Raw genomic sequence first — 24,272 nt, forward strand, 5'->3', positions numbered from 1 at the left:
TTGGTCCATAAAATGTCAAAGATTTTCATCAGTGTTTCCCAAACCTCAAAAACTGTGATGATCTTAAACGTTTCCTTTTGTCCACAAACTAAAATGATTCACTTTTAATGATTTGTGATATAAAACAAAGAAAAAGTTGAAAATATTCACATGGAAAATTAGAAAATTTGTTTTAACTATTAAATGAACACGCGGTGGTTAACTTCGTAATCTATTAATAATGGATTCATTGTTGTACATGCTTCATATTATGAGGTCAACATTGACTGAAATGCTCCTTTAAAACACACTCGTTCGTCATTATCTGGTCTCTCCCGCCATCTAGTGGCCACATGTTGAAGGTCAACTTTATAAAAAACCTCCAGTCTTAAACCTCAGCGTCAGGAAACACATGAAAAGACATCTGATGTGCAGTTTCTTTTATTAGTTTTTAATGAATAAGAATAATAAAAATAACAGACACTGATTGAAAGTGCAGTGTAAGACGTGGAGAGCACGAAGTTTTACACATTTAACATTTAAACACCGCGTAAAACAAAAACACAGGAATAAAAGAACCAACACCGTTATGTGAGAATGGGAATTCACTCCCATCATCAACACCGAAGTGACGCAGTGTAGCCACGTTTACAGTCGGGCCGCCACGATTAATACTAATTATTTACGGAATGATTTAACCTGAGTTCAACTCAATTAGGATTCGGAGATAAATGATAGCCGGACTAATAAAAATAGCTAAACGCCACACACACACACACACACTGTCTCTCCTCTGTGCTTTAACACTTACACACAGCCTGTGGAGTGAATGATAAAACTCATCCTCTCCTGAATGTCAACGTCCACCATGGGCTAAAGTCACGGCGACGCCCAGTGGGAGGGTCATACTGTCGATAAAGGTCTAAAAATATTCAGCCGTCACTGATTCAGGGTCGTTTTTGTGACTTTTTTTTTTAACAATCAAAGAAAAACAGCAGCAGGACAAACCAAAGTGCTTTTCCATAACAGTTCCTGCTCGACTCAACACAATTTGGTATAACTATATAGTACATCCTCAACGTGAGCGGAGTTATCATAGCGCAGCTGAGTGAAACTGCCGTGACATGGTTTTATACACGACACAAACACACAAACTAGTGACTTGTAAAGCGGTTTTCGGTGTAAATGAATCATTAGAATCAGTTCATTAAAAAGATTTGTTCACAGAATCGTTCAGTACTTCCTGCATGACCGGAGCACAGACTCCGCCTGACACAATCACTGAACTGAAATACGATGGAGATATGTTGGAGATTAACGCACGTCTTCAGGATTTTTAAGTCTTTTTTAACCGATCCACAGTTCAGGATTGTTCGCTTTAATTCTTGTGTCGGACGTCGCGCTCATGACTCTTCCAGTGACGACACTCTCTGACCAATCAGTGGCCGGCAGACTGTCGACGTCACATTTTAGTATGGGCTCAGCTCACTGGGAACCTTGCCAGAGCAGTTCCATCAGTGATAGTTAACAGGTACTATCACTGATGGAAAAGCAAGGTCAAGCCGTGCCAAGTTGTGCTGGAACTGTGTCATGGAAAAACGCCACAAAAAGAGTGATTGATTAACACCGGACGCGTCGGAATCTCAGAATGTCAGACATACGCAGATATGCAGACGATAGATTTAATGCTGCTTTTATTCACCTATGAGTCGATCCGACACGTAGCTTCAGTCCGAGTCTGAGTATAAAATAGAGTCGTCCAGTCACAAAACAAATTTCCCATTTCCCCATTTGTTTTGTAACGTAGCAGAGTTTCGCCCCCTGCTGGCGGATAACTGCTACTTCCAGTCAACTTCCGAAGCTTCACATTTTAAACCAGAAGACGACGCTGCAGTAAAAACTGAATGGAATTAGTTTAAGCTAAAATAAAACAGAAAACTGAGAAATATAATTTGTGTGAGAAAAAAACAGCAATATTTTAAAAGGTTCAGTGCGTAAAAATTTAGGTGAAATTATTTTTAATTTAGCAGAAGTTGAAAATAAAATGATTATACTTTTACCTTAAATGGTCTATTTATAACAAAGTGTAAGTGGAGTTTGTTTAAAAGGCGTAAATAAAATGGCAGTTATCGGAGTGATGTTAGTTATCTACAGATGCTCAAATCTGAGATATTTGAAGTTGAATTCTGCAGACACGACAAAAAGACACAAAAAGACACGTAGAGGTTTGTATCGGAACAAGTGCTCAGCATTTGTGTATAAATGACCTTGTTTTTTGGTTAATGATTTAAACGTGAGTGAGGAAAAAAAAACGCCTATTTACAGAGAAAAAACATTCTTTTTTCTGTTTCTTTTTTTTATCCTTTACAGCAACTCAAGTGTTGAAAGACGCAGCAGTTAATACCTACGATAAAAAAAATCAGTCTGAGCTGCACATATAAAAATCTGAACGTTGAAGAAGTGAATGTATAAAATGACGCTGAATTGTCTGAAAACAAAAGAAAGGCAGAACGACCCAAGGTTCACAGGTCACACGTGTCAGGCCCGTGGCGAACTTTACGTTTTTGTCGTCTGTCACTATGTGCTCCGACTTTTCAAGTAATCCCAAGACTCAATGAGGAGAAATGAAAAAAGAAGATCCAAAGAGTGAGTGTTTGCTTTCTCTCCGTGCTCCGTTGATTCAGTGTTTCTTACTTTCACCTCCACGGGTCACGTGTCCGTCACCGAGGACCGGTGTGGTGAAAAAAAAGTGCAGAGAAGAGCAAAGAAGAAGAAAAATACATCCATTGTTTTTGCTCAGGACGAGAGCTTGGAGTAGCTTGGCGGCGAAAACTTGCGCTTCAGGTACTTGATGATGTAGAGAGGAAGACAGCTGACCAGCGTGATGGCCGACACCTTCCACAGGAAAGGCCACGTCGTGATGAACGACAGGTCTGAGAGGAGGAAAAAGAAAGAGACACAAAACGCTGAGTCACACGTGTCAGCATGACGTCATTAAAAGATGTATAAATAAAAAATGAAATGAGGAGTCACGATGCGGCTGAAAAAGTCATGATGTACCGAGTTCAGACCTGGTTTTAAAGCTGCAGTACAGGTTTGCTCTTCATGATGTGAAACGTCGTCACATTATTTGTTTGCATTCTGAAAACAGGCTCTGTCAAGCAAAACTATCAGACCTGACAGAGGGAGCGTTTGTGTATATACAGCAGCAGAGCAGGGGCAGGCAGAGACTAGACATGTTTTGTTTTTTTGTTTTCCATGGCATTTTGGTTTATTTCTAGGGAAATTTCAAATATTTCAAATGGAATTTTGCCCTGAGCCTTTCCTAAATTCTGTTCCTGGATGCAGGAAGTAGTAAAAACTGCTGTCTTTATTCCACGCTGAGGACAAATACATGCGAAAGATCAGGCTTTATCCACACGGAAACAGAACCTTCCCAATACGATCTTTTTCTTTTTTGTTCTTAAAAAGTCTCTCAAAAGATGTCTTCATCCATGCAAAATGACTCTGAAAGACCATCATGATCACTATCATGACAAAAATGAACCCAAACACGAGAGAAGAGGAAGACGACGATGCAAGAGAGAGGTGGTGCTATGATCTTTTTTTTTCCAAAGTATCATATTGGTTGCAAGATTTCAAAAACAGCATTTCAGCTGGCTTTTTATCCACACAGAACACTGTGTGGATAAAAAGCCATAACGACAAACTAAAGCAGAATCTCTTGGTTAGAGCGACCCCTGGAGCTGAAGACGTTAATACCAGGCCTGATTTGGATCAATGCGTTTGTCACAAAATGAAAATTCACGAAACAGTGGAAGAAACGTTCCAAACAACTTAAAAAAGTTCAAAATAAAATTCAAAATAAAATGACGACCCATCAAACATCACCGGAACAAACAGACAAAACAGACACATGGATTTAAATGTTCAGGCTGCACACCTACCAAGAAAAGCTCCGAACGAGACCCTGCCTATGCCTGGTGTCAACATACAGAAGCAAAACGAGCGCAGCAGAGACACAGTGAGTGGAAACATAATGTTAGTCGTGAGGAGAGACACATGGAAGCACGGAGGAGAAGAAGGAGCAGAGGAAGAAGCAGAAGAAGAAGAGGAAGGAGGAGCAGAAGAAGAAAACACAAATGTGCCAGAAAAACATTGACACAAAATGGCTGCAGTGACTACGTTCTTCCACTGGAAAAGTATGATAACACGTTGCAATTATACTACTACGACTTTCCTAATTAATTTAACTTAACTTAACAGACACTAAAAATCCACATTTCTTTGGATTCTTTTGCTCATCAAGTCTTAAAAAAGAAGCGAAAGTTTCTAAGAGAGTTCTCTCTGTTCTAGAAAACCTGCAATCAATAAACAAAATGGTCAATAGAGTAACCCATGTTAACCACTCTAGACTATTAGAACTGGGATGAACCATGTTGGGGTTTTTTTGGGGGAAACACAAAAAATACAATATAAATATCAATGAAATATACAACAAAATAAGCAACACATCCACCCAGACATGATGATAAGTCACAGAGAAACGTTGCAAATTAAAGGGTCAAGACGTTGTAAAAGGTAATTCTATTCATGTTATTTAAAACATATAAAACCAAAATGTGGGGACCCAAAAACACTCTCCTGCGACCCATATGTGGGTCCCGACCCAGTGTTTGGGAATCACTGAACAAAATCAACAGTTTTGGCCCAACGCTGCTCTTTCTTATTTATGACTCAGCTCTTGTTTTCCCTTTAAATACAAATACCTACAACTACTTCAAACCCAGTGAGGGTTAAAAATAAAAGGCGGTACCTACCGAAGTACTCGTTGAGGAAGGCGAGAGAAGCGAGGTAAAAGCCGAGGCTGAGGAACTCCGCCACCACCATCAGCCAGTGCCAGGTGCGGATGGTGAGCGCCACCATCAGGAGCTCCGTGAGGACGAGCGCGGTGAAGGAGATGGCGACCACATGTACGAACTCGGACTCAAAGAGCAGCAGCGCGCCGTACATGAGGATGCCACCTGGTGGCGCCAAAGGACACAGTAAAGATGAATCGGCACTTTTTTTAAACCAACAATAACATGTTAGAGTGTTGTAAGTTTGTCAGCAGAATCACTCTGCAGAAGAAATAGATTAATTTGTTCCAAAAGTTATAAATAACTGAAGGTGTTTTGCTGTGGATCCTGTTTAAAGGATTAATCCAGCATTTTTTTAAAGGATATTTTAAGGCATTTTCACCTTTATTTGTCAGGACAGAGAGATTTAAATCAGCAGGGAGCTTTTAACTCTCTTTAAAATGCAAACATTCCTCAGGCAATATATGCATCCCCCCTTTTTTTGGAATGAACTCTTAATAAATATAATAAAATTATACAAACAAAAAAATAAATAAACAGAAACACAAATCCTCTCCACCATAGCCTTCTGTAAATCCAGATCTGATTCAGTTTAAAACAGGGAAAACAATATTCAAAGCAAGAAATAACTTCGTCCCAAATAAAGCAAAGACATTGTTTTCAGAAAGACAAGGAGATTATAATTTAAGAGAAAATACAAATACAAATTTTAAATAAACATAAGGATGTAGAACCGCAGTTTAATCCATGACGGTGATGGAAATGGTTGTGTATAAAGCCAGAAATACTCTTGTCTTGTACTCAGAACATTTTATACAATGTTGTGTAAATATTTGGTGACAAGATAAAACAGTTAATAAATTAAAAGTTGTGTGTAATAGGAACATATAAGTTTATACTTCTGTCCACTCCTTTTCAAACATGTGACGAGAAGGAAAGATAAATGTGTTGTCATTGTAAATGTTAGACATGTTTAACTATAAATAAGTGGCTTCCAATGACGTTTTATATATACATATAAAGGAACTATAGCTTCATGCATTTGTGAAATGTAAGAAGTACAAAAAGAAAATTGTTGACGTTTCATTGCTGATTTTGCTTGTTAGTAAAAGGGAAAAACAGCAACGTCTTAGGAAGCGGAGGCTTTGAAATAAAACACAGAACTGTGTTGACGTATTTGAATCCAAACTATTTTTTGTGGAAAATAATTCAAATAAGAAAGTAACACATTTTGAGATAAATAAAACAATATTTGCATTTTTATAGAGCTCAACATCTGTGCTGAAGAACCACCAAGTGGGAACTACGGATCAGAATCCAGAGGGATTAAGGAGCAGAAGTGAAACAAGGTGAATATGAACTATAAGGAGAATATTCACCTGATATCAATCTTTGAAAATGTGATTAGGAACTTTGAACTGTAGAGGGCAGCATTGCACCTCTTACTGTACAGCTTGCGGGAAGTTAGAAGAAGAAGAAGGTTTATTTTGTCTTTTTCTACTGCTATTAAGTATTTGTTACTTGACTTGCTGCTGACATGTGATTTCTCCCTGGTGTTGCATCATTCAACTTCCTTTTCTATTTTTATTTTGACACCGTTTGCTCTTCACTTTAAGAAGCCTTTGTTCTTTTTAAGGTGTGTTTTACCTCAACAACTCTGATTCAAAATGTATTCTTTAAATTTAAGTCTGAAACTCCCATGTCGGACTCGTCCCCGTACTAAAGTATCTAATGAGAAACCTGAGGTGAATTCTACCTGAGAACATTTGAGTGGAACAGTTTGACTGAGACACTGAGGTCAGGATTTGTGCGTCTGCAGATTAAGATGCACAATGCGCTCCAGTGTGTCTCAGTCTGTTAAACCTCTTTTCACTCGCTCATCTCTCGGTGCCAACTGTATGATTTTATCATAATGCTACACTAATTGGGCTTAATAGCCTATAAGTGATCGCATAATTGCTTTTTTCATAGCGCTCGCTGCCGTATTGTGCATTCCTGTGAGTCAAACTCTGTAATAAATGAAGTCAAATTGGTGCCTGGTATATTTTCCATATCGTCTTCATGTTTCTTTCTCTCTTTTTTTTTTCTCCCCTCTTTCTCCACAGACGTGGTATTGGCTTTAATTAAAAACCTGGAGCTGTCAGGAAGTCACGCTCCAGCTGGAACATAGATCTTTCTCACACTCTTGCATGGCTTAGCGATTACAGAAATATCGATTTACTGGACGGACAAAAGCCCACATGTGGAAGTGGATGGTGGTTGGAAACCTAAGATACTGAGAAAGTCAGTATCAGGGAGTTCAGATGGGGCCCAGGGACGGCGGTGGAATACGTGGCAGAAATGATGAAGCGACGGCTGAGCAGTGGCCCTGACAGCTGTCAGTACAACGCCGGGTCGCTATTTTAAAGATAACATTACATATTTTAAATAGCTCCAGTCTGTGTTGCTTACCTTGATAGATGCTGATTAAAACCCAGATGAGGAAAGTCTTGAAAGACAGCGAACGCCCCTGGAAGAAACCATGAGGAAAAACAGTGTTTTTAAACAAATTCTGGGATTTTTTTCAAATTGGAAACTTTCATGGGTAAATTTTAAATTTAAAAAAAATTGGGTAAATTGGGAATTTTCAAAATTGTGAAGGAAGTGTAAGTTAGCAGGCACCATTGGCCCATGACCTCCTATATGTGTCGCGAGATTAGAGACAGAATATAATATTAAATATGATTGCTAGCTGTTGTCATAAACACTGAGCAATATTTTATCAAAAAGAATAACTATACATTAGATTATATATGTCAGACTTTAAAAGGTAATACATTCAATGTTAAATGATGGATATATGAGCTTGTTCCGTGTTTTTATTACATGTTAGTTAGTTATATTACATCATAAATGTCTTTTTAATTGTCAACTGTATCTTTCCATATCATAACAAGCACTTTTACTTTGAAATTCTGTAAAATATCATCATGAATACTGTTGATTTAAAGCATGTTCCAGACTGAATGCTCACTGGCCCCCAGGTCATTTTGTCGCCTAATTTGAAACACAGTTTTTAAACTTTTTCAATCATTCAAATGTGGTATTTACCTGTGGGGAAAATAAGGATTAAAAAAAACATCTGTCACATGCACATCTGATAGAAACTGTACCTTGGTGAGGTCTTTGTAAAGCTCTGGGTAAAGCAGAGCCATGTCTGGCTTCACATCTTGGTCCAGCACCAGGGAGAACACAGGAAACATGGTGTAGATTGTGGCATATCTGCACAGAACAAACATTTTTATTGTAAATAAATGAACACACTGTGGGTGGTGCTGTAGAAATAAAACTTTGAAACGTTTGAGGCAAGAAATTAGTCATTAAGAATTTAAAAATGTTGTTTATGTACCAAGATGTGACATTTATGACATTTGTTTGTGCATGGAATGCCCAACACATACCCGACCATGAGGAATCCCTGGTACAAGGGCACGGAGGCGAAGAAGAATACAGAGGAGAAGACGGCCTGAGGAGAGGAAAAACAGTTTGAGATTTATGAACATTACTGTAAAGAATGTGCCTTGTCGCTGGTGTTTTAATGGTGACCTGGTGTACCTGCATGGCGGAGATGATCATGCCTCGGTGCATGACAAACTGACCCAGCGCCGCTGAGCGTTTGTAGCTGTTCCTGCCGTGAACCACGAGCAGACGGCCGATGTGTTTGAACTGTGTGATGGAGAAATCCGCGGCCAGAGAGGCCTGCTTTCCCTCCTGTTTGTACACAAATAAACGATAAACAAATAAAGTGCTGTTTAAAAGCGCAACTACTTAGTAGTGTAGTGTCTACTATTTATTTTCCTAGATTTACTTTTATTGGCTTTTTATCGTTAGTAATTAATAGTTGTTTTTGACTAAAACGTCAAAATATGACGTTGTTATCATACGTTGTATTTGCAGTTCTTTTTGAGAAATGTGTACAACAAAATATATGGATAAATAGTATTTTTATTCATGTATAACATTTTATGTACATGATTGACTTTTCTGTGATTGTTTTGACAATGCGTTTATCTCTAAATATGAATGTTTCCTTGAAAATGTAACATTCTAGGACTTGTTTTTGTTTAGTTAAAATATTGTAAATGTATCCATGTCGTTATTAAATACTGTTCAGGAACTCTAACCTGTTTTATTGTTTGTACCCAAATGTTGAAATGCACTTATTGTAAGTCGCTTTGGATAAAAGCATCTGCTAAATGACATGTAATGTAATGTAATTATGAATACATTTTGCCTCCAGAGTGAAGAAAATATTCTCTACAAACAGAAACAACTGTCGCTTTGACTGAATCAGTTAATAGTACAAGAAAATATATCTTGAATGTTGAAAATAAAGGTAATAATTTACCTTTCCTTCAATTCCGATACCGCAGTGTGCAGCCTGGATCATGCTCACGTCATTTCCTCCATCACCTGCACAGAAGAAACAAAACAAGTTTGTAAAATGAACTCACAGTGATAATAATGTAGGTGTTTTTCTAGGAGGGCATCGGTGCCACCTTGTGGATTAAATGAGTAGTACAAGTGTAATATTATGCTTCCACATCTGTGTTGCAGTTATAACAGACACGTGTTTGAGTGAAAAATAGGGTGAATTTAAATGCTTTATTTAAAATAGCGTGTAAATATTAATAAGCAGACCCCCATTGGAATTAAGAGTCATTATAAATTAGTTAAAACTTAATTTTTGGAAACACTGACAGTCCTAATAGGTATATAGAGTCAAATAGTAATAGTATAATTTTCTATTTGACTGAAAATTGGGGATTTTATTGATATGAATGACATTTGTTTAAAACTCTTTCTACAGTTTTACAGTTTAAAATTAAATATAATAAATAAGTAATATTATACTATAATATTGTGTCCATTGCTATATTATCTGTAAGGAACAACAATTCATCATAATTTAAATAACATTTTTAAAGGATATCATTTGACGTAACTATAAATTAAGGCTAACTATGATTACACGTCATCTTACTGTAACTGTGTCGGGTTCGGGGTCAGTTTTGGTCAACATTCCAGTGTTCTAATCGCACAGAGATGGTTTTTGTTGTTGTTGATTTTTCCTGGCCGACCCTAAGAGTCTTTCTTCAGTGCTCACCTATGGCACAGGTTCTGTTGTCCGTGTGCTGCTGCAGGAGACAGACAATCTGGGCCTTCTGAGTCGGGGAGCAGCGGCAGCAGACGACTGCCGGACACTGACAAGCCAACTCCACAAACTCGTGCTCGTAATACCTCAAACACACCTGCGACACCACAAAGAATATTTAAAAAAAACGTATGTAAAACACAGGTTTAGTTGCTCTTTTAAATCATATCCATTCATTTGCCAAATATTGTAGACAAATTTATGAAAACACTGATTAGTTTCCATTTAACTTTCTTATAAGAGTAATAAATCCAAATTATGCTATCAATGCTCTTTTTCCCCCTTCTCCTTGTCTATTTGGCTGCATCCTCAGCATCATCTGTTGTACAGGGAAAAGTCACTGTGTGCGATGTTGTGTTGTAGCACCTCTAAGGAGTCTCCAGAGATGACCAGAGCACAGTCGTGCTTCCTTCTGAAGGCGTTCAGCTCCAGATGGGCCTCTCCTCTGTTCGAGACCTGCTCGAGGGCCACACAATACAATTATCCACATGGAAACAGAGATACGAGGAAAACAGACGAGAGAGAGGGAGAGAAAAAAAATGGCGTACCGGTCGGAAAACGTGGATGTCTTGGCTTCTGGAGACCAAATGGGAGCTTTTGGCGATGCATGTGGCCGTTTCCAGCTTGTCTCCTGTCAACATCCAAATCTAAGGCAGGAAACAAGATGAGTGTAAATATGGAGTGAAGATGTGGCCTTTAAAGACATCACTTTAATGAACACCATCATTTTTCATGAAAGGCTACTGAATCACTGCAGTATGTTTCACGTTACTGTAGGTTTCCTCTGAACAAATCAAGTCAACTTTGTTTCATTGAAAAACAACCAGGGTTGACAAAAGTGCTTTACAGAGTTAAAGGCACAGCAACAAGATATAAAACACAAAAACAATAAAACAGTAAAAATCTAGGTTGAGTCAGGTTTTGGAGCATCTTAAAGCAACCTGTTGTCAGACCTCAGAACAGACTGATGTTTGTCACCATCTCACCTTGATGCCAGCGTTTCTGAGCAGCTCCAGCGTGGGCCTGACGTCGGCCTGGAGCTGGTCCTCCACGCCGGTCAGACAAAGAAGCTCCATCTCCCTCTCCAGACTCTCCACCACTGCTGCCACCTTCAGCGTTCGGTCATGGATGCTCAACTTTGCCTGGTTGTAGCGATTCTGAAAAACACACCATAAAAAACACAGTTCTAAACACAGACCCCTCTAAAAATGAAAACTTTTTTTTTACTTTTTAATACAAAGCAATAAAAAAATGTGATTGTGAATTTAACCAAAACGTTCTATATCCATAATAAGATGAGGTAATCCTTCCTATCCTCAGAATAAAATAATATTTTTGATATTTTCGACACTACTGTCCATTTCATACAACACATCCACATATATAGCTGCATTTTTGAAGAAACAGACAGACTGTGGTGTAAAAGAGAGTGGAAATATACTGTAAAAACAAAATAAATGAAAATATATGATATTAGAACCTCAAAATCCTGGTACTGCTCCTCAGAAAGAGACTTCTTGGCCACAACCAGGGTCCTTAGTCCTTCTCTGGCCATGTTCCCACACTGTTAGAAACAAGATAATAACCACAATCAACAAAAATATCTTTTTAAAATGCTTCATTCTTGGCTTAATCAGATTTTAAAGTTGTTTTTTGGTTTGTGGACATAAAGAGATAGTTGGGAAACATTCTGATTGTGTGGTTTAGGAGATATTAACATTTTTATGGACTAAACAACCAATTGACTAATCTAGAAAGGAATCCGAAGTTGCAGCCCTAATGTGAACTATTTAAAAATGAACACAACAATGATCAATTCACACATTTCATAGTATTATTCTTTAAAAACCCCATTAGAATAATAACATTCTCTCATAGGTTTTATTAGTTCCACTCTTTTGAGGTTTAATACATTTTTATTTAATCTGTTGATGTCTTTACCATTTAAGTTAAGTGTATTTTTTTTTATATTCATTATTTGAAAGCTATCTTTCTTGGTCACTTTTATCACTTAAATGTTTTTTATTGTCCCCTAACTTACCATATTTGAATGTACTATGTTATATGTGTATATACACTATATATCCATCTTCCCATTACACTTACGTGCAATAATAATAATATAAAGGCAATAAAACTGACTTCATTCTTAACTTATTTGTGTATTTTCCCTCCAAAATCAGGTGTAAATCAAATATAGGGCAGATGAAGTGTTCCACTGGAGCAGCTGCTGTATAAGTACACCATGTACAGTAACGTCAATATCTACATATTGTTACCAACACCACGAGGAATCAATATAGAATAACATCGCCTGTGGTGAAGAGTCAGAGGACACAGTAAAACAAAGGATGGCGGTTTATCTTTTGATATATATGTATATGTATAACATGGATGATGGGGTGAATCAGTGCCGTTGATTGGTTATTGACAAGCAGAGAAACCACAGCGTCGGGTGCGTTTGACACAGGGATATTTAGAGCCAACGGACATCATCGACACCGCCGGTGAAGAATATGACATACTGTAATTACTCCCGACTTTATCTAGGTCACTAATTAAATCAAAAGCTGCCCCCGGTGCTAAATGACTCAATAATTGTCAATATAATTATGAACATATGCACACAAGGCTGTGGAGCACTGACGTGGCCATGTTGATCTCTCCATGGATGTCCTGATTAAACGAGGTGATTGGGTGAACGGACATTTATCCGTTTATCTGTTGGTTTTAATCAACTGCGCTTTTCAGTTTTGGCAGTTTTCATCCATTAAGTGAGGATTCACAGATGTAATCGGAATAAAAAACAAAGCACTGGCCTTTCCTTGTATTTACATTTTATCATTTTCTCTCAAAGACGGCCATCTTTCTCATTGTTACGTTTCTTTTGAGTGCGTTTTGTTCCTTCTTCTTTTTTTTACTTGACACTGTTTAAGTTATTGGTGTTATTTTTTATTTCATTTTAGTTTTATTTATTATATTTGATCTGTTTTTATTGTGGTGCACTGTTTGACTGCTAATTTTATCAACGTTTTATGCCTTTTGATTGATTTTAGTTTTAGTTGTATCTGATCGCCTCATGTGCCTTCTTTCTTTTATTTATTGTGTCTTTCATTTATTATTCTGTAAAGCACTTTGGACCAAAGTGGACCACTGTGGCCATTTTAAAGTGCTTTAAAAATAAAGTTGGATTTTTGGATTGGATTGTGTATAATGTTCACATCTCAATCTCCGTTTAAAGCGGAAACACTTCTGCTGCTGCTTTACAGTAAAACATCAACATTAATAACACATGGTGCTTTTAATTGTGAAGCTAATTTATTTACATGACTGCACAATAGTGTTATCAGTAGTAAATAATCATAGAACAAACACATGTCCAAAATTCTAAAGGAATTTAATTTATTTTTTTTGTATTTTTAAAGGTGGAGTTCTTACCTCTTCCTCCAGCCAGTCGTTGTACTGGACGATGCTCGCCATGGCAACATCAGCACCCTTCATGTAGAAAGTAATGTCCCCTGTTGACTCCTCCTGAATCAAATCACAAACGACAATTAGAACAGGAACAGGACACTGAATTGTCCCTCAACAATCTTTCTCTTCTGCAAACGTGGCATCATTTCAAGAAATGTCTTCAAACATACAAAAAAAAATGAAGCCAAATGCTGTAGTAGGTGGCGCTATAACGCTGCCACAGGAGTACACCAAAAACAAAGAAGAAGAAGACGTGGAGCACAAGTTTAAAGCTCGCACGCTGTGTGTACAAACTCCAAACCCAGGAAAACGACAATGACAAAATTGTGACAAATGCAAGAGCAAGAGGTGGAGCTATGACATTGTCGTTTTTTCCCAAAGTTGTGTAGTGGAAACAGAACCGCAAGTGTGAAGTTTTTGTCCAAAAATAACATTTCAGGGCTCCAAAATCTTAAAAAGCCGATAGAATACGAGAACGTTTGGGATTCTTTTGCGTGTACAGGCCCTTAGTGTCAGAGTGAAAGTGAGTAAGAGACTTATGAAGAGCTACTTAAACTTAACATTTTAATAAACAGCACGTTAACTTCTACTGGTAATAAAGGGTTTAGCACTAAAAGGACAAAAGGTCCCTTTCAATGAGGACATTCTGACACAGAAAAATCCTGAGGACCAAGAGACCACACAGAAAGCAGCATCCACACATATTATTGTCGTGTGTAAAGTCCACACCCTGACGATGATACCCATCCTCTTGCTCTCGGAGGTGAAGGGGAAGATCTGCAGGATGTAGAAGGAGAGGATCTGTCCTGAAGGAGTCTTCAGCTGCAGGGAGGTCAGGTCTCTGTTGACCAGGGTCAGGCCGACGCTCTCCGTCCAGTGCACCAGCGCCACCTTTGGTGAACACACAGACACAAAAGGTTGTTTTTTTCCCCCCTCAGTCATCATGGAACAATTTGATGACACACAGTGCAGTTAAAATGCAAACTATGACCTATTTTAGATGAAAAAAAAAATATATGACTAATATAAGAAACAATTGGCAGATGAACATGCAAGCTTTTCGTAGACCCTCACTCCTGAACCACTGCTGTAGACAGCTCTCAACACAAGCTCACACAACACAAAATGTTTACAGTCTGATGTATTTAGGTATTTTACACAATTATTTTTGTATAGAAATGACAAATTACTTGATAAACAAAAAAAAAAAATCCAAACAAAATGTTTGGAATTTTTGTAGTATGTATGTAGTATGTAGAAATTTGCCTTCAGGTTACCAAAATAAAATCATAATCAACAGAAAAATCTGACTGAAAGGAGGCAGAAAATAAAATGTACTTTTTAAGTAATGAAGAAGGAATTGGTACCAAAAACAAAAAAGCTGAGTAATGAAATCATAAAGTGGCATATAATAATTAATGATGTGCAATATATCTGTGCAACTTCTTGGTTTATCTGGTTGCATTTAAATCCCTTATTCCTTGTACAGCTGTAGCATATGTCCTTACATTTTTCGCACTCCAGGGTCACATTTTATATGGATTTTATTGTAATATTTGTAAATATTCTTCTTTAACATCTTATTTTAATGTTCTCTCTTTTAATAACAGTTGTTAATTTCTCTGAAATTGTGTTGCTGTAACAATCATTTCCCAGTTTTGGGATCAATAAAGTACATTTATCTATCGAAAATTAGTGAAAAGGTCAAGATGCTTCAATGCCAGTTATTTTTAATACTTTTCAAGCTGTTTTAAGGAATCTTGCTGTTAAATTTAATGACTTTATACATCAATAAATTACATAAGTTTCACATTCATTCCTTACAGTAATCTATATTTATATATTTTTTTTACATTCTGCATATTATTTAGAGCTTTTCTTGTGTATTTAGAAACATTTTATGTGTTGTCTTTACTTTTATTTTACTGGAATAAGAGTGTGTAATAAAGTCTGAGTTGAATATAAGATGATTTAATCCAATTTCACTTGGCGCTGGAGGACAAGACATGAGAGAGTTGCGGAGTCTCCAGAGCTGCCGCTGCGTTCCTTTCTCATTCAGCTCCGCATAAAGTGTTTTTCTGTTTCTCTTTCCTCTTTCTCTCCTCAGCAGGAACTGCGGCCCCCAAGCGAGCGTTCAGCTGCACACGACTCAATTCTCAATGGGTTCATTTTCAATTTGCTCACTCAAAGGTTGTTATTATACTCTGACCTACAAATTGGAACTTCCTGGTAATACCCCGTCATTTCTCCTGCGCCTCCTTTGAGCTCTGTAAAAAAAAAGGGGGGGCTGCCTATATTTGCTTTAACACACATCTGTGTGCCATTATCCTGGTGTGTGTGTGTGTGTATGTGTGTGAGTTGCATGGCTACGCACGCAGCATGTGCTGAGGATCCTAAACCTCGCTCTTTAATCTACTTTATCAGCTCTAACTGAAACTATTTAAAGCCTTGTCAAGTCGGATACAAACTGCACATGAATCACGCGTTACGACGCTAATAGAAAAGACTGCTGCCGACTACTTTACGACAACGGCAGACTGACTTAAACAACCCGATCAATCATTTCAACTGTGTTCACAATGTTCTAGTGATGATGTAAATCACACTGGCAGCACTGCCTTTAAAAAAAAAAGAAAAAAAAGAAAAAAAAGTGAGGCATGTCATGATGAAAACAGACCCTTAACAGTTAAATTCTCCCTCTTTAATAATTAAGCGATTTAAGTGGTGAAAAAAAGAAGAGCTGGAATTATTTTGTAATAGTTTGACAGCAGATTTTCATATATATATATTTTTTCTTGCCACAAATCGCCTGGGGTCTGGGGAAGCAAGAGGTCGAGCATAAACATGTCGGCAGATCACAAATGTGGTGATAGTGGAAACCCTCACAAAACAGAAGCAGACATGTGGAAACACATGATTTCAGTTTGTGGCAGGGAAATTTGCGGCAGACAGCTGCTTAAAAAAAACACCACAACATGACAGAAACAAAACATGACAAACGGGCAAGAAATGAAATGATTATCCTTGTAAAACGGTCTTTTTTTCTAGTGAAGTAAACATTTTTTCAGGTTATTCTTTTATACCATTTCATTGTTTGAAGAATTATGTCCTATATTCTGTAAGACATGTCCGGCAAATTACATTTTATATACGTCCCTATATACGTTTTATATAGGGATGATACTCTGTATCGGTAATGGTCGAATACTGGTCAAAATCACTGGATCGCACGGACAAATATAAAATCTGATACAATCCAAAAATCCTACATATCGCATCCTTCATTATGTACATACTGTAAAAATGTAAATCATGTTGTGGGCTTTTTATTTCTGCTTTATGGGAGGAGAATATTTGTAACACCGTTGAATTATGTCAGTGAAATTGTTTGAAATGGCATACATTAATTTAAATTTATGCTCAAACATGAATGCAACATAACTGATGTGAATTCATTGTAATGCTCTGTGACTAAACACAAACAATTATCCCCTGTATGCGTCTGTGTGATTATTTTTCTGGACTTTTTGCTGATATCCAATATGCCGATATCGGGGTTGATTGGGCCGATAAACGACACCAATACGTGTATGTTTTTTCCCTGTGTCCAACCGCTTCTCTGTAGTGAAATCAACATATTATTTTTCATATTCATGTCGCAGCAGATGTAAATATAAATGTTCTTCATTGTGTGGGTGAAAATATCTACGCGGTGATGTATCGTTCCTCGAGCAATACGATAATGGATACATCAGGGCAAATGACAACGTTTTAAGGAACAAATTAAGGCGCTCTTAAGTAAACATTCCCTGTTAGATTCACTCGCTGGGCATCACTACTTCATGTTTACAGCGGGACAATGGTGGAGAAAGCTACGTTAAGAGATGCTCCATCCACGTTCAATACATAGACTTTATGCACTCTGTTCTCTATGTTGTGAATAAATAGAGAAATCCTGCACTTTTAACTTTTCACAGACGTTTTGTTTTCTTCAGTTAGACAGATATTGTGACGTATTGCTATATGATTGTCCTGCAATGTATTATCACATCACAGAATCCTTGTATTGGGAAGTTCCCCTGTGATTCCCACACCTAATACCGATAACCTGCCAATTATATTGTGCATCAGGGCTAAAATATAAGAGTCATTTGGAATTAACACAGGCTAAAGACTATCGTCACTGCATTTACTGTTGCATCGTTTTAGTCACGATGAAAATCACCTTTTCTCTTTAACTTCCAACCCACTGCTGATGCTGCCCTTAGGCTCCCGTAGTTAAGATAAGATTCCTGGAGGTTGGGACATTGTTTGAAGTTTAATATTTTTGCTGTTGTTTACAACGGCAGGGACCTGCTATCTTACTTAGATGTTTGTTTTGAGGCTTGTATTTTGTTGCACTTTAACCCTGAGGGGAAATTTTTGTTCAAATTTAAAAGAAAACTTGAAATCGATTTAAGTTGTTATGGTTGGTGTGAAAAAATTGGACATTTTATTTTTATGCCCAAAATCGCCTGACCCTCATTATATGTCTATCTTTTACTTCATATATTAGTGGTGTGTTTTCCTTCCTTACAGTACAGAGTGTGCGTCTGATTAACTCACTGAAGCTGCCAGTTCCGGCTGATTGTAAATGATAAAGCACCCACTTTCCAGGACGTGGCAGTCATTACAGGCTGCAGTCAACTGCTCCTCTGATATTACGAGGGTCAAAGGTTACAGAAGGACGCTGCTCAACTCTACTGTCACGTGACCCCTGTGCCGACCTCAGCGGCTGGCCCACTTCATCTCCTTAATGACGGCTCATTACATTAGAGAGGCAGCGAGCTGAGAGAGCAAACTGTTACTTAAGATCTGATGTAGCAGTCGATGAGACGGTGGAGAGAAAGAGGGATGAGGACAGAGGGAGAGAAAACAGAGGAAAAAGAACAAAGAATGTAGTGGGAAAGGAGGAGAGAGCTACAACAACAATCACAGACCCGCACCACTCATCGCCTCCCAGAGAAAATTAAATATTGATCAATCCGAGCAGTGTAAGACAATAGAGACAGGAGAGAAAAAGAGCGGGGATATAAATAAATATATACATCAGCTGGACAGGCAAAATGGAAAACAGAGATTTATCTTTCACCACCTTTTTAACTCCATTCTGACTGCTACACTTGGCCGGGCTCTGACAAACAAGTATGTGAGTCTCATGGAGGGTTTATGGAGCCTCACACGTAAGCGGGTGATAAATACGTCAACGGTCTAGAGCTGGGTGTGTATGGGAAGCTGAGCTCTCCTTCAAAACACACTTTAACTCAAACTTTCCCCCCGTGTTTCCATCATATAATCACTTTAAGCATCAGCCTTAGATTTCTTTATCCACTCTATACGGCAATTAGGAGCCGTAAAAGCACCAACTCACGGGTAACACTGAGAATGGGCCTCAGGAGCGGGAGAGGAAGCTATGGCGATGCCTGAGGGGCTTGTTTTTGTGCTGCATTCTTCTTCTTTCAGTCGGAGCAGTAAATCCTCCAGCAGCAAACACACAGACGAATAAATGGCTTAACCTCTACGAGGAATTCTTGACCTTTGACTTCCTGCTCATGAAATGACTATAATGACAAAGCAGGGTTATTTAGCATCACCAATAAAACATTAAGAGAAGAGGGAAAACAATCAGGTTTACTCCCATGACTCTCAGGTTACGTCCATTCGACAACATTTTAGTTTTAAAAAGCCTAAATTCTGCTCCGGATATGTCTGATATTTCACAAGATAATGAAATTTAGCAATGCTGCTGGATTTGTTTTAGTTTGAAATCTCCAGGACCGTCTTTGGAAATGATGACTCAATGATCCACTTTTTCGGCTGTGAAAGAAAAGCTCAGTTAAAACTTACTTTCAGTTTCACTTTCTAAAAAAAAAAAGAAATACCTGCTCTGAATTTCACCACTGTTATTGTGTTATGTTTCTGAAAGTAAGCAAACAACTGTAACGGAGATAATCAACTTCCTGTTTATTTACACCTGCACATGCATGTCCAGTGTACCTGAATGGTCAGGTGACACCTGGCATTAAAATGTGTTTTCTGTGATTTACCTAATGCATTTTACACACGGTACTCACTTACACTATTACTATGCGATCACAGTCATACCACCCTTACTTCCAGCAGTAGACTACAGCGTCACGTCTTGTGTGTCGCCATATCAAAGACAACAAAAAAAAAAAAAAGAGCCGAAAGCAGAGGAGTTTTGTTGCCGCTAACGCACCAAGTGGAGCAAAGACCCAAAACAGACTCGTTGCATTTACACTTCTGTTCAATGTGGTCACAACTGTTCTCCAAAGACCTCATGAACTGGTTTGGCAGATCGGATATCAATCTGTGCTCAATGCTTCGCGTGTGTATTTACGCTTGTACTTAAAAGTGAAAATGCATTTTAATTTTAAGCAAAAACTTTGGTCAACATTTAAAGTTGTTGTAAACAACTCAAAAAGATGTTTCAGCATTACGGAAAAAAACTACAAAGGCTGAATTCCTGTGTTCTTTGAGTACTTGTGTGTCGCATTTACCCCAGAAAATGGAACTGGGTAAATGTCCACAGATAAAGGTCGAACAGTACTATGTGTCGGGCTGACTTAATGTGAAACAAATAAGACAGAAGTCCAATAATGCTAAAAATGTGTGTCTCATTACTCTTAACATGAGTGGCAGCCATCTTAGAATCCACGAACGAACCACATTCATCTATGTTTACACATTAACCAACATCTTTCAACAGTATTCAGGGCACTACATTTTGGACACCACTTAATCTGCATGTTATTGTGACTTTCTTCATTTTCTTAAACTGCCCACTGTATCTCAGATATCTACCTCATCAGGGCTGGATGCTTGGTAGGTGCGGTTGTCGTCGCTGAAGTCCTGGTCCGCCTCGGCAGTGTCCGTCTCTCCGTTCACGCTCACGTGTGACTCGTAGACGGGCGTGACATTGTGGCACAAGGCGATGGCCTTCACTGCCTCGTGGATGCGACTGCTGACGCTCTTGCGAACCTTGGGCGCGGACGCCTGGGTCTTCCGCGATGGAGTCGCAGCACCGGTGCTGCTGCTGGAAGGCTGGGCCGTCACCTAGAACAACCACACAAAGAATTAAGAATAACTTTTCAAATATGTGTCTTGGAAAGTGAATTGGGTTGCAATGGTTTGGCATCTTTAAAAAGTGGTTCTTCTTTTAACAATATTATAGCGTTTTTTTACTCACTAAAACAAGTTATCTGCATGTTCAGCTTCTTAAAATGAATATTTTATGACAGAGAACAAAGAATTCACTAAAACTGAATAACTTTGGTGTGTGAAGACACTTGAGAACATCATTATTTTGTGGTTTTTGGAAACACTAATCAACATTTTTCAACATTTTATGGACCAAACTAATAATTTAATTATGAAAATAATTGCAGCACTGCTCTAAATATTCTGTGGCAAGTCCCATAAGTCACATTACTAGCAAATGTTATTACTTAAACTAGAGCTGCAACAAATCGATTATTAACCGATTGCTAAATTAGTCGTCAATGGGGATGCAAAGGGGTGGAAAAGTCACAGTAAATTTCCAGAAACTTTCCACGGGATGGGGAACTTTAGTTAATTTGGGAAATATTTATGTGTTTTATTCAATCCTAGGCGTCAACCATTTAAAACAAGCTTTGTCTTCGAAATGGAATACATTTTCTGGTTTATTTGCTTAGGGAGAAATCACTTAAACGGAAGTGATTTGGTTTGTGGACAAAACAAGACGTTTGGGAACATCATCATTTTGAAATTTGGGAAACATTTTTCAACATTTTTCAACAATGTTGATATGTAGTTTTTACTGCATACAACAAATCTGACATGGAGCTAAAATTTCAGAAGTGCACATGATATTGTTCTCATGATAACTCTTCTCACTGTTGCCCTCAGGAAAGAGGTACAGGTCCATTCAGGCCCGCACCTCTAGGTTTGCAAACACCTTTTATCCAAGTGCAATAAGAGTGCTTAACACTAAGTAACTCTTCCAATCTGTTAGTGCAGTATTCTTACACTTCTTATCCGTGCAATATACACACCCCACATACATCCACTCTGCTGTACAATGAACAATGTACTATATCATATACTGCACATTTCCCTTACTGGCTCCCACTGTAAATACTTTGAATACTTTTTTTTTTACTACATATCCTTCTAATTTTGTCGAAGGTGATTAAAGGACAGCTGTAGTAGTGCAAGTGAAGAGATAAGAGTAGAAGAAGAAACAACAAAACAGTGCACCGTTTTGTTGTTTCTTCTTCTACTCTTATCTCTTCACTTGCACTACTAGAGCTGTCCTTTAATCTCGTTGTACACTGTATAATGACAATAAAGGTGATTCTGATTCTGATTCTGATATATTTATAGACCATACTCGTGAGAGGGGAAGTGTTGTTGTGTCACCGTCGTTATCGTGTCATATCTGGTTTGAGGGCCTTTCACGTGTTCTGCCATCAATTAAAGTGTGAGCCGGTGAGTGAGTGAGTGAGTGAGTGAGTGAGTGAGTGAGTGAGTGAGTGAGTGAGTGAACGAGCAGGCAGGCTGCCCACTGTGCCAGCTGCATGTGACCGGGGCGACGTGCTCTACTGGAGCATTTCATTTCAGCTTATGATAAAGCTTCAGTCCTGCCGGGCAGAGAACGGAAAGGACAGCGAGGACACGAGATGACAACCTTCATCAAGAGTGATTTACAGATTTCCTCTGACTAATTTAGTCTAATCTAGATGCAGACAAAATTGTACAAAAGGAGCAGTTGGAAATAGTAAACCTTTTAAAAAAAAAAAATTACATAAAGTCCTGCTTGTTCTTGCTGTGCTTTTATTTTTTTGTCGGTGTTGTTTATTGCTTTATATTATTGTTTTAAATATTGTACAGCATATTGTAACTGTGTTTTAAAAAGGTGCTACAGTCCATAAATAAAGCTTAAAAGTGTTATTATGTACACAGTGCTGCCTCCAGACTAGGGCTGAATGATTTGGGGTAAATATCTAATTGCGATCATAATGACTGAAATTGCAACTGCAATTAATTTGATTCCCGATATCAGAGGGAATGGTCATTATTATGTCATTATTCTCATTTTACTTAAAAAAAGTGTTTTAAATGATAACTGTTGGATATTTGTGCAGATCTGTGAAAACCAAAGAAACTTTTTCAGTCTGTAGAATATGATGCATATAGATCAAGACAATAATTAATCTAAAATGATATTTTGACACGCATTAAATTAAATTAAACAAATATTGTGCCTACTGCAATGGGCCTCATTGCGATTTTGATAGAATTTTGATTAGTTGTTGAGCCCTAGACTTGACTAGTCAATATTTATAAAACATTATATAATCTAAATCATTATTAGTAGATTATATAATTCCTTCATATAATATAATATAAAGTGGAGTGGTAGGAGAAAAAAAAAATCAAGGCTAAAAATATCATTCAACTAAATTAATTTAAGTAACTGCACAAAAAGTGGCTTCAAACCTTTTATGTAACAGTGATTTTTGATGATTTGCTGATTTTTAAATGAATTCATGAATATTTCTGCCCAAATCTGTAGACATAATATTAGTTGAATATTAAACTGACTTACTGGACAATGACGGTAATGTAAAAGTTTCTCTTTTTTTTTAGACTAAAGCTAAAACAGTGTGTTTACTTAAATGTATAAGTCCACTTTTGGGGAACTAAAACCTGGATGAATGACAATCTGCGCACAAAAACAATATTGATAGAGAAATAAATGTAAAAGTAACAAACTATGAATAATTTTAGTAGGAATTTATTTTCTATGAGGGACGATGCAAGTAAAACTTTGCTATGCTAATATCATCAGCACATAGAGGTAAACACAACACTTATCTACTGTATGATATGCAAGTTAAAGTTAATTATAAAAATATAAATGCCACCTTTATGTCTGCTCCAGTGAAGGAACGTCTAATTTGAACTCTGTTGTTAACATGTTAAAATCAGACGTGTGCCACTACGCTACTGAACATGTCAGTCAGACGGAGATGTTGCTGCTCGGCTGCACGGCAGTAAAAAAAAAAAAAAAAAAGCCGAGTCATTTTTCATTTGCTGAGATTACACATCAGGGTGTGGGGCAGATGGTTTCAGTGAGGACCAGCTGTTGTGGAGCCGGCTGCTGAGAGCGAACAATATCATTCTGTCAAGTCTCCAAACCAGATCTGAGCCTCTCAGTCAGGAAAAGACTTACAGTAGAGGGAGTCGCTCAGGGACACACGGCGTGATGAATGAACAATATGGTTTTTCTTTCCTGGAAAAACTTAGCTAAATATAAAAATTGATTAAACTGATCTGCAGGGGAAAGAAGGAGAGAGTGAGAGAGGTGGGAATGAGCTGGAACCACAGCACATATTTATATCTCCATAGTGAATATAAATTTTCATACGGAAAGTGACAAGTTTGCCTTAGTGGACGTTTTTACGTTTTGTGTGATTAATGCTAATTAATGACTCTGTAATTTTCAAGGCCCCATTAAATTAAAATCTCAAAGAGTCAGGAGAGAAAAACGATGAGGTCTATTTATTTCCAGCTCTCTGAAAACTATAAATTCATTTTGTTACCAACACACACTCATTCTTGTAAAGCATTCTTATTGAGGACACTCATAAGCCCTTTTTCCACCAACATATCCAGGACCTTTTATTACCAGAATTCCTGGTACTGTTTTTTTTTTTTAG

General features: G+C 37.8%; 1 protein-coding gene across 3 annotated transcripts in view; it reads right to left on the minus strand.

Annotated features, from left to right (window-relative positions):
- Positions 1–404: 404 nt before the first annotated feature.
- The window catches only part of atp9b (ATPase phospholipid transporting 9B), a 50,230-nt gene continuing 26,362 nt past the window's right edge, over positions 405–24,272 (minus strand). For 2 of the 3 annotated variants that reach the window (XM_058619231.1, XM_058619233.1), the window contains exons 15-30: positions 20,371–20,622; positions 14,236–14,397; positions 13,471–13,563; positions 11,513–11,596; positions 11,019–11,189; positions 10,581–10,679; positions 10,399–10,488; positions 9,985–10,129; positions 9,226–9,290; positions 8,433–8,588; positions 8,279–8,343; positions 7,991–8,099; positions 7,290–7,347; positions 4,800–5,003; positions 3,927–3,959; positions 405–2,912 (exon numbers count right to left, since the gene is read on the minus strand). In XM_058619231.1, coding sequence (XP_058475214.1) covers positions 2,776–2,912; positions 3,927–3,959; positions 4,800–5,003; positions 7,290–7,347; positions 7,991–8,099; positions 8,279–8,343; positions 8,433–8,588; positions 9,226–9,290; positions 9,985–10,129; positions 10,399–10,488; positions 10,581–10,679; positions 11,019–11,189; positions 11,513–11,596; positions 13,471–13,563; positions 14,236–14,397; positions 20,371–20,622 — 1,923 coding nt within the window. In that variant the 3' untranslated portion in view covers positions 405–2,775. The remainder of the gene's footprint in view (positions 2,913–3,926; positions 3,960–4,799; positions 5,004–7,289; positions 7,348–7,990; positions 8,100–8,278; positions 8,344–8,432; positions 8,589–9,225; positions 9,291–9,984; positions 10,130–10,398; positions 10,489–10,580; positions 10,680–11,018; positions 11,190–11,512; positions 11,597–13,470; positions 13,564–14,235; positions 14,398–20,370; positions 20,623–24,272) is intronic. The other variant, XM_058619232.1, reaches the window with a different exon arrangement.

The sequence above is a fragment of the Solea solea genome, chromosome 20 (assembly GCF_958295425.1).
Source record: "Solea solea chromosome 20, fSolSol10.1, whole genome shotgun sequence".
Lineage (NCBI taxonomy): Eukaryota > Metazoa > Chordata > Actinopteri > Pleuronectiformes > Soleidae > Solea > Solea solea.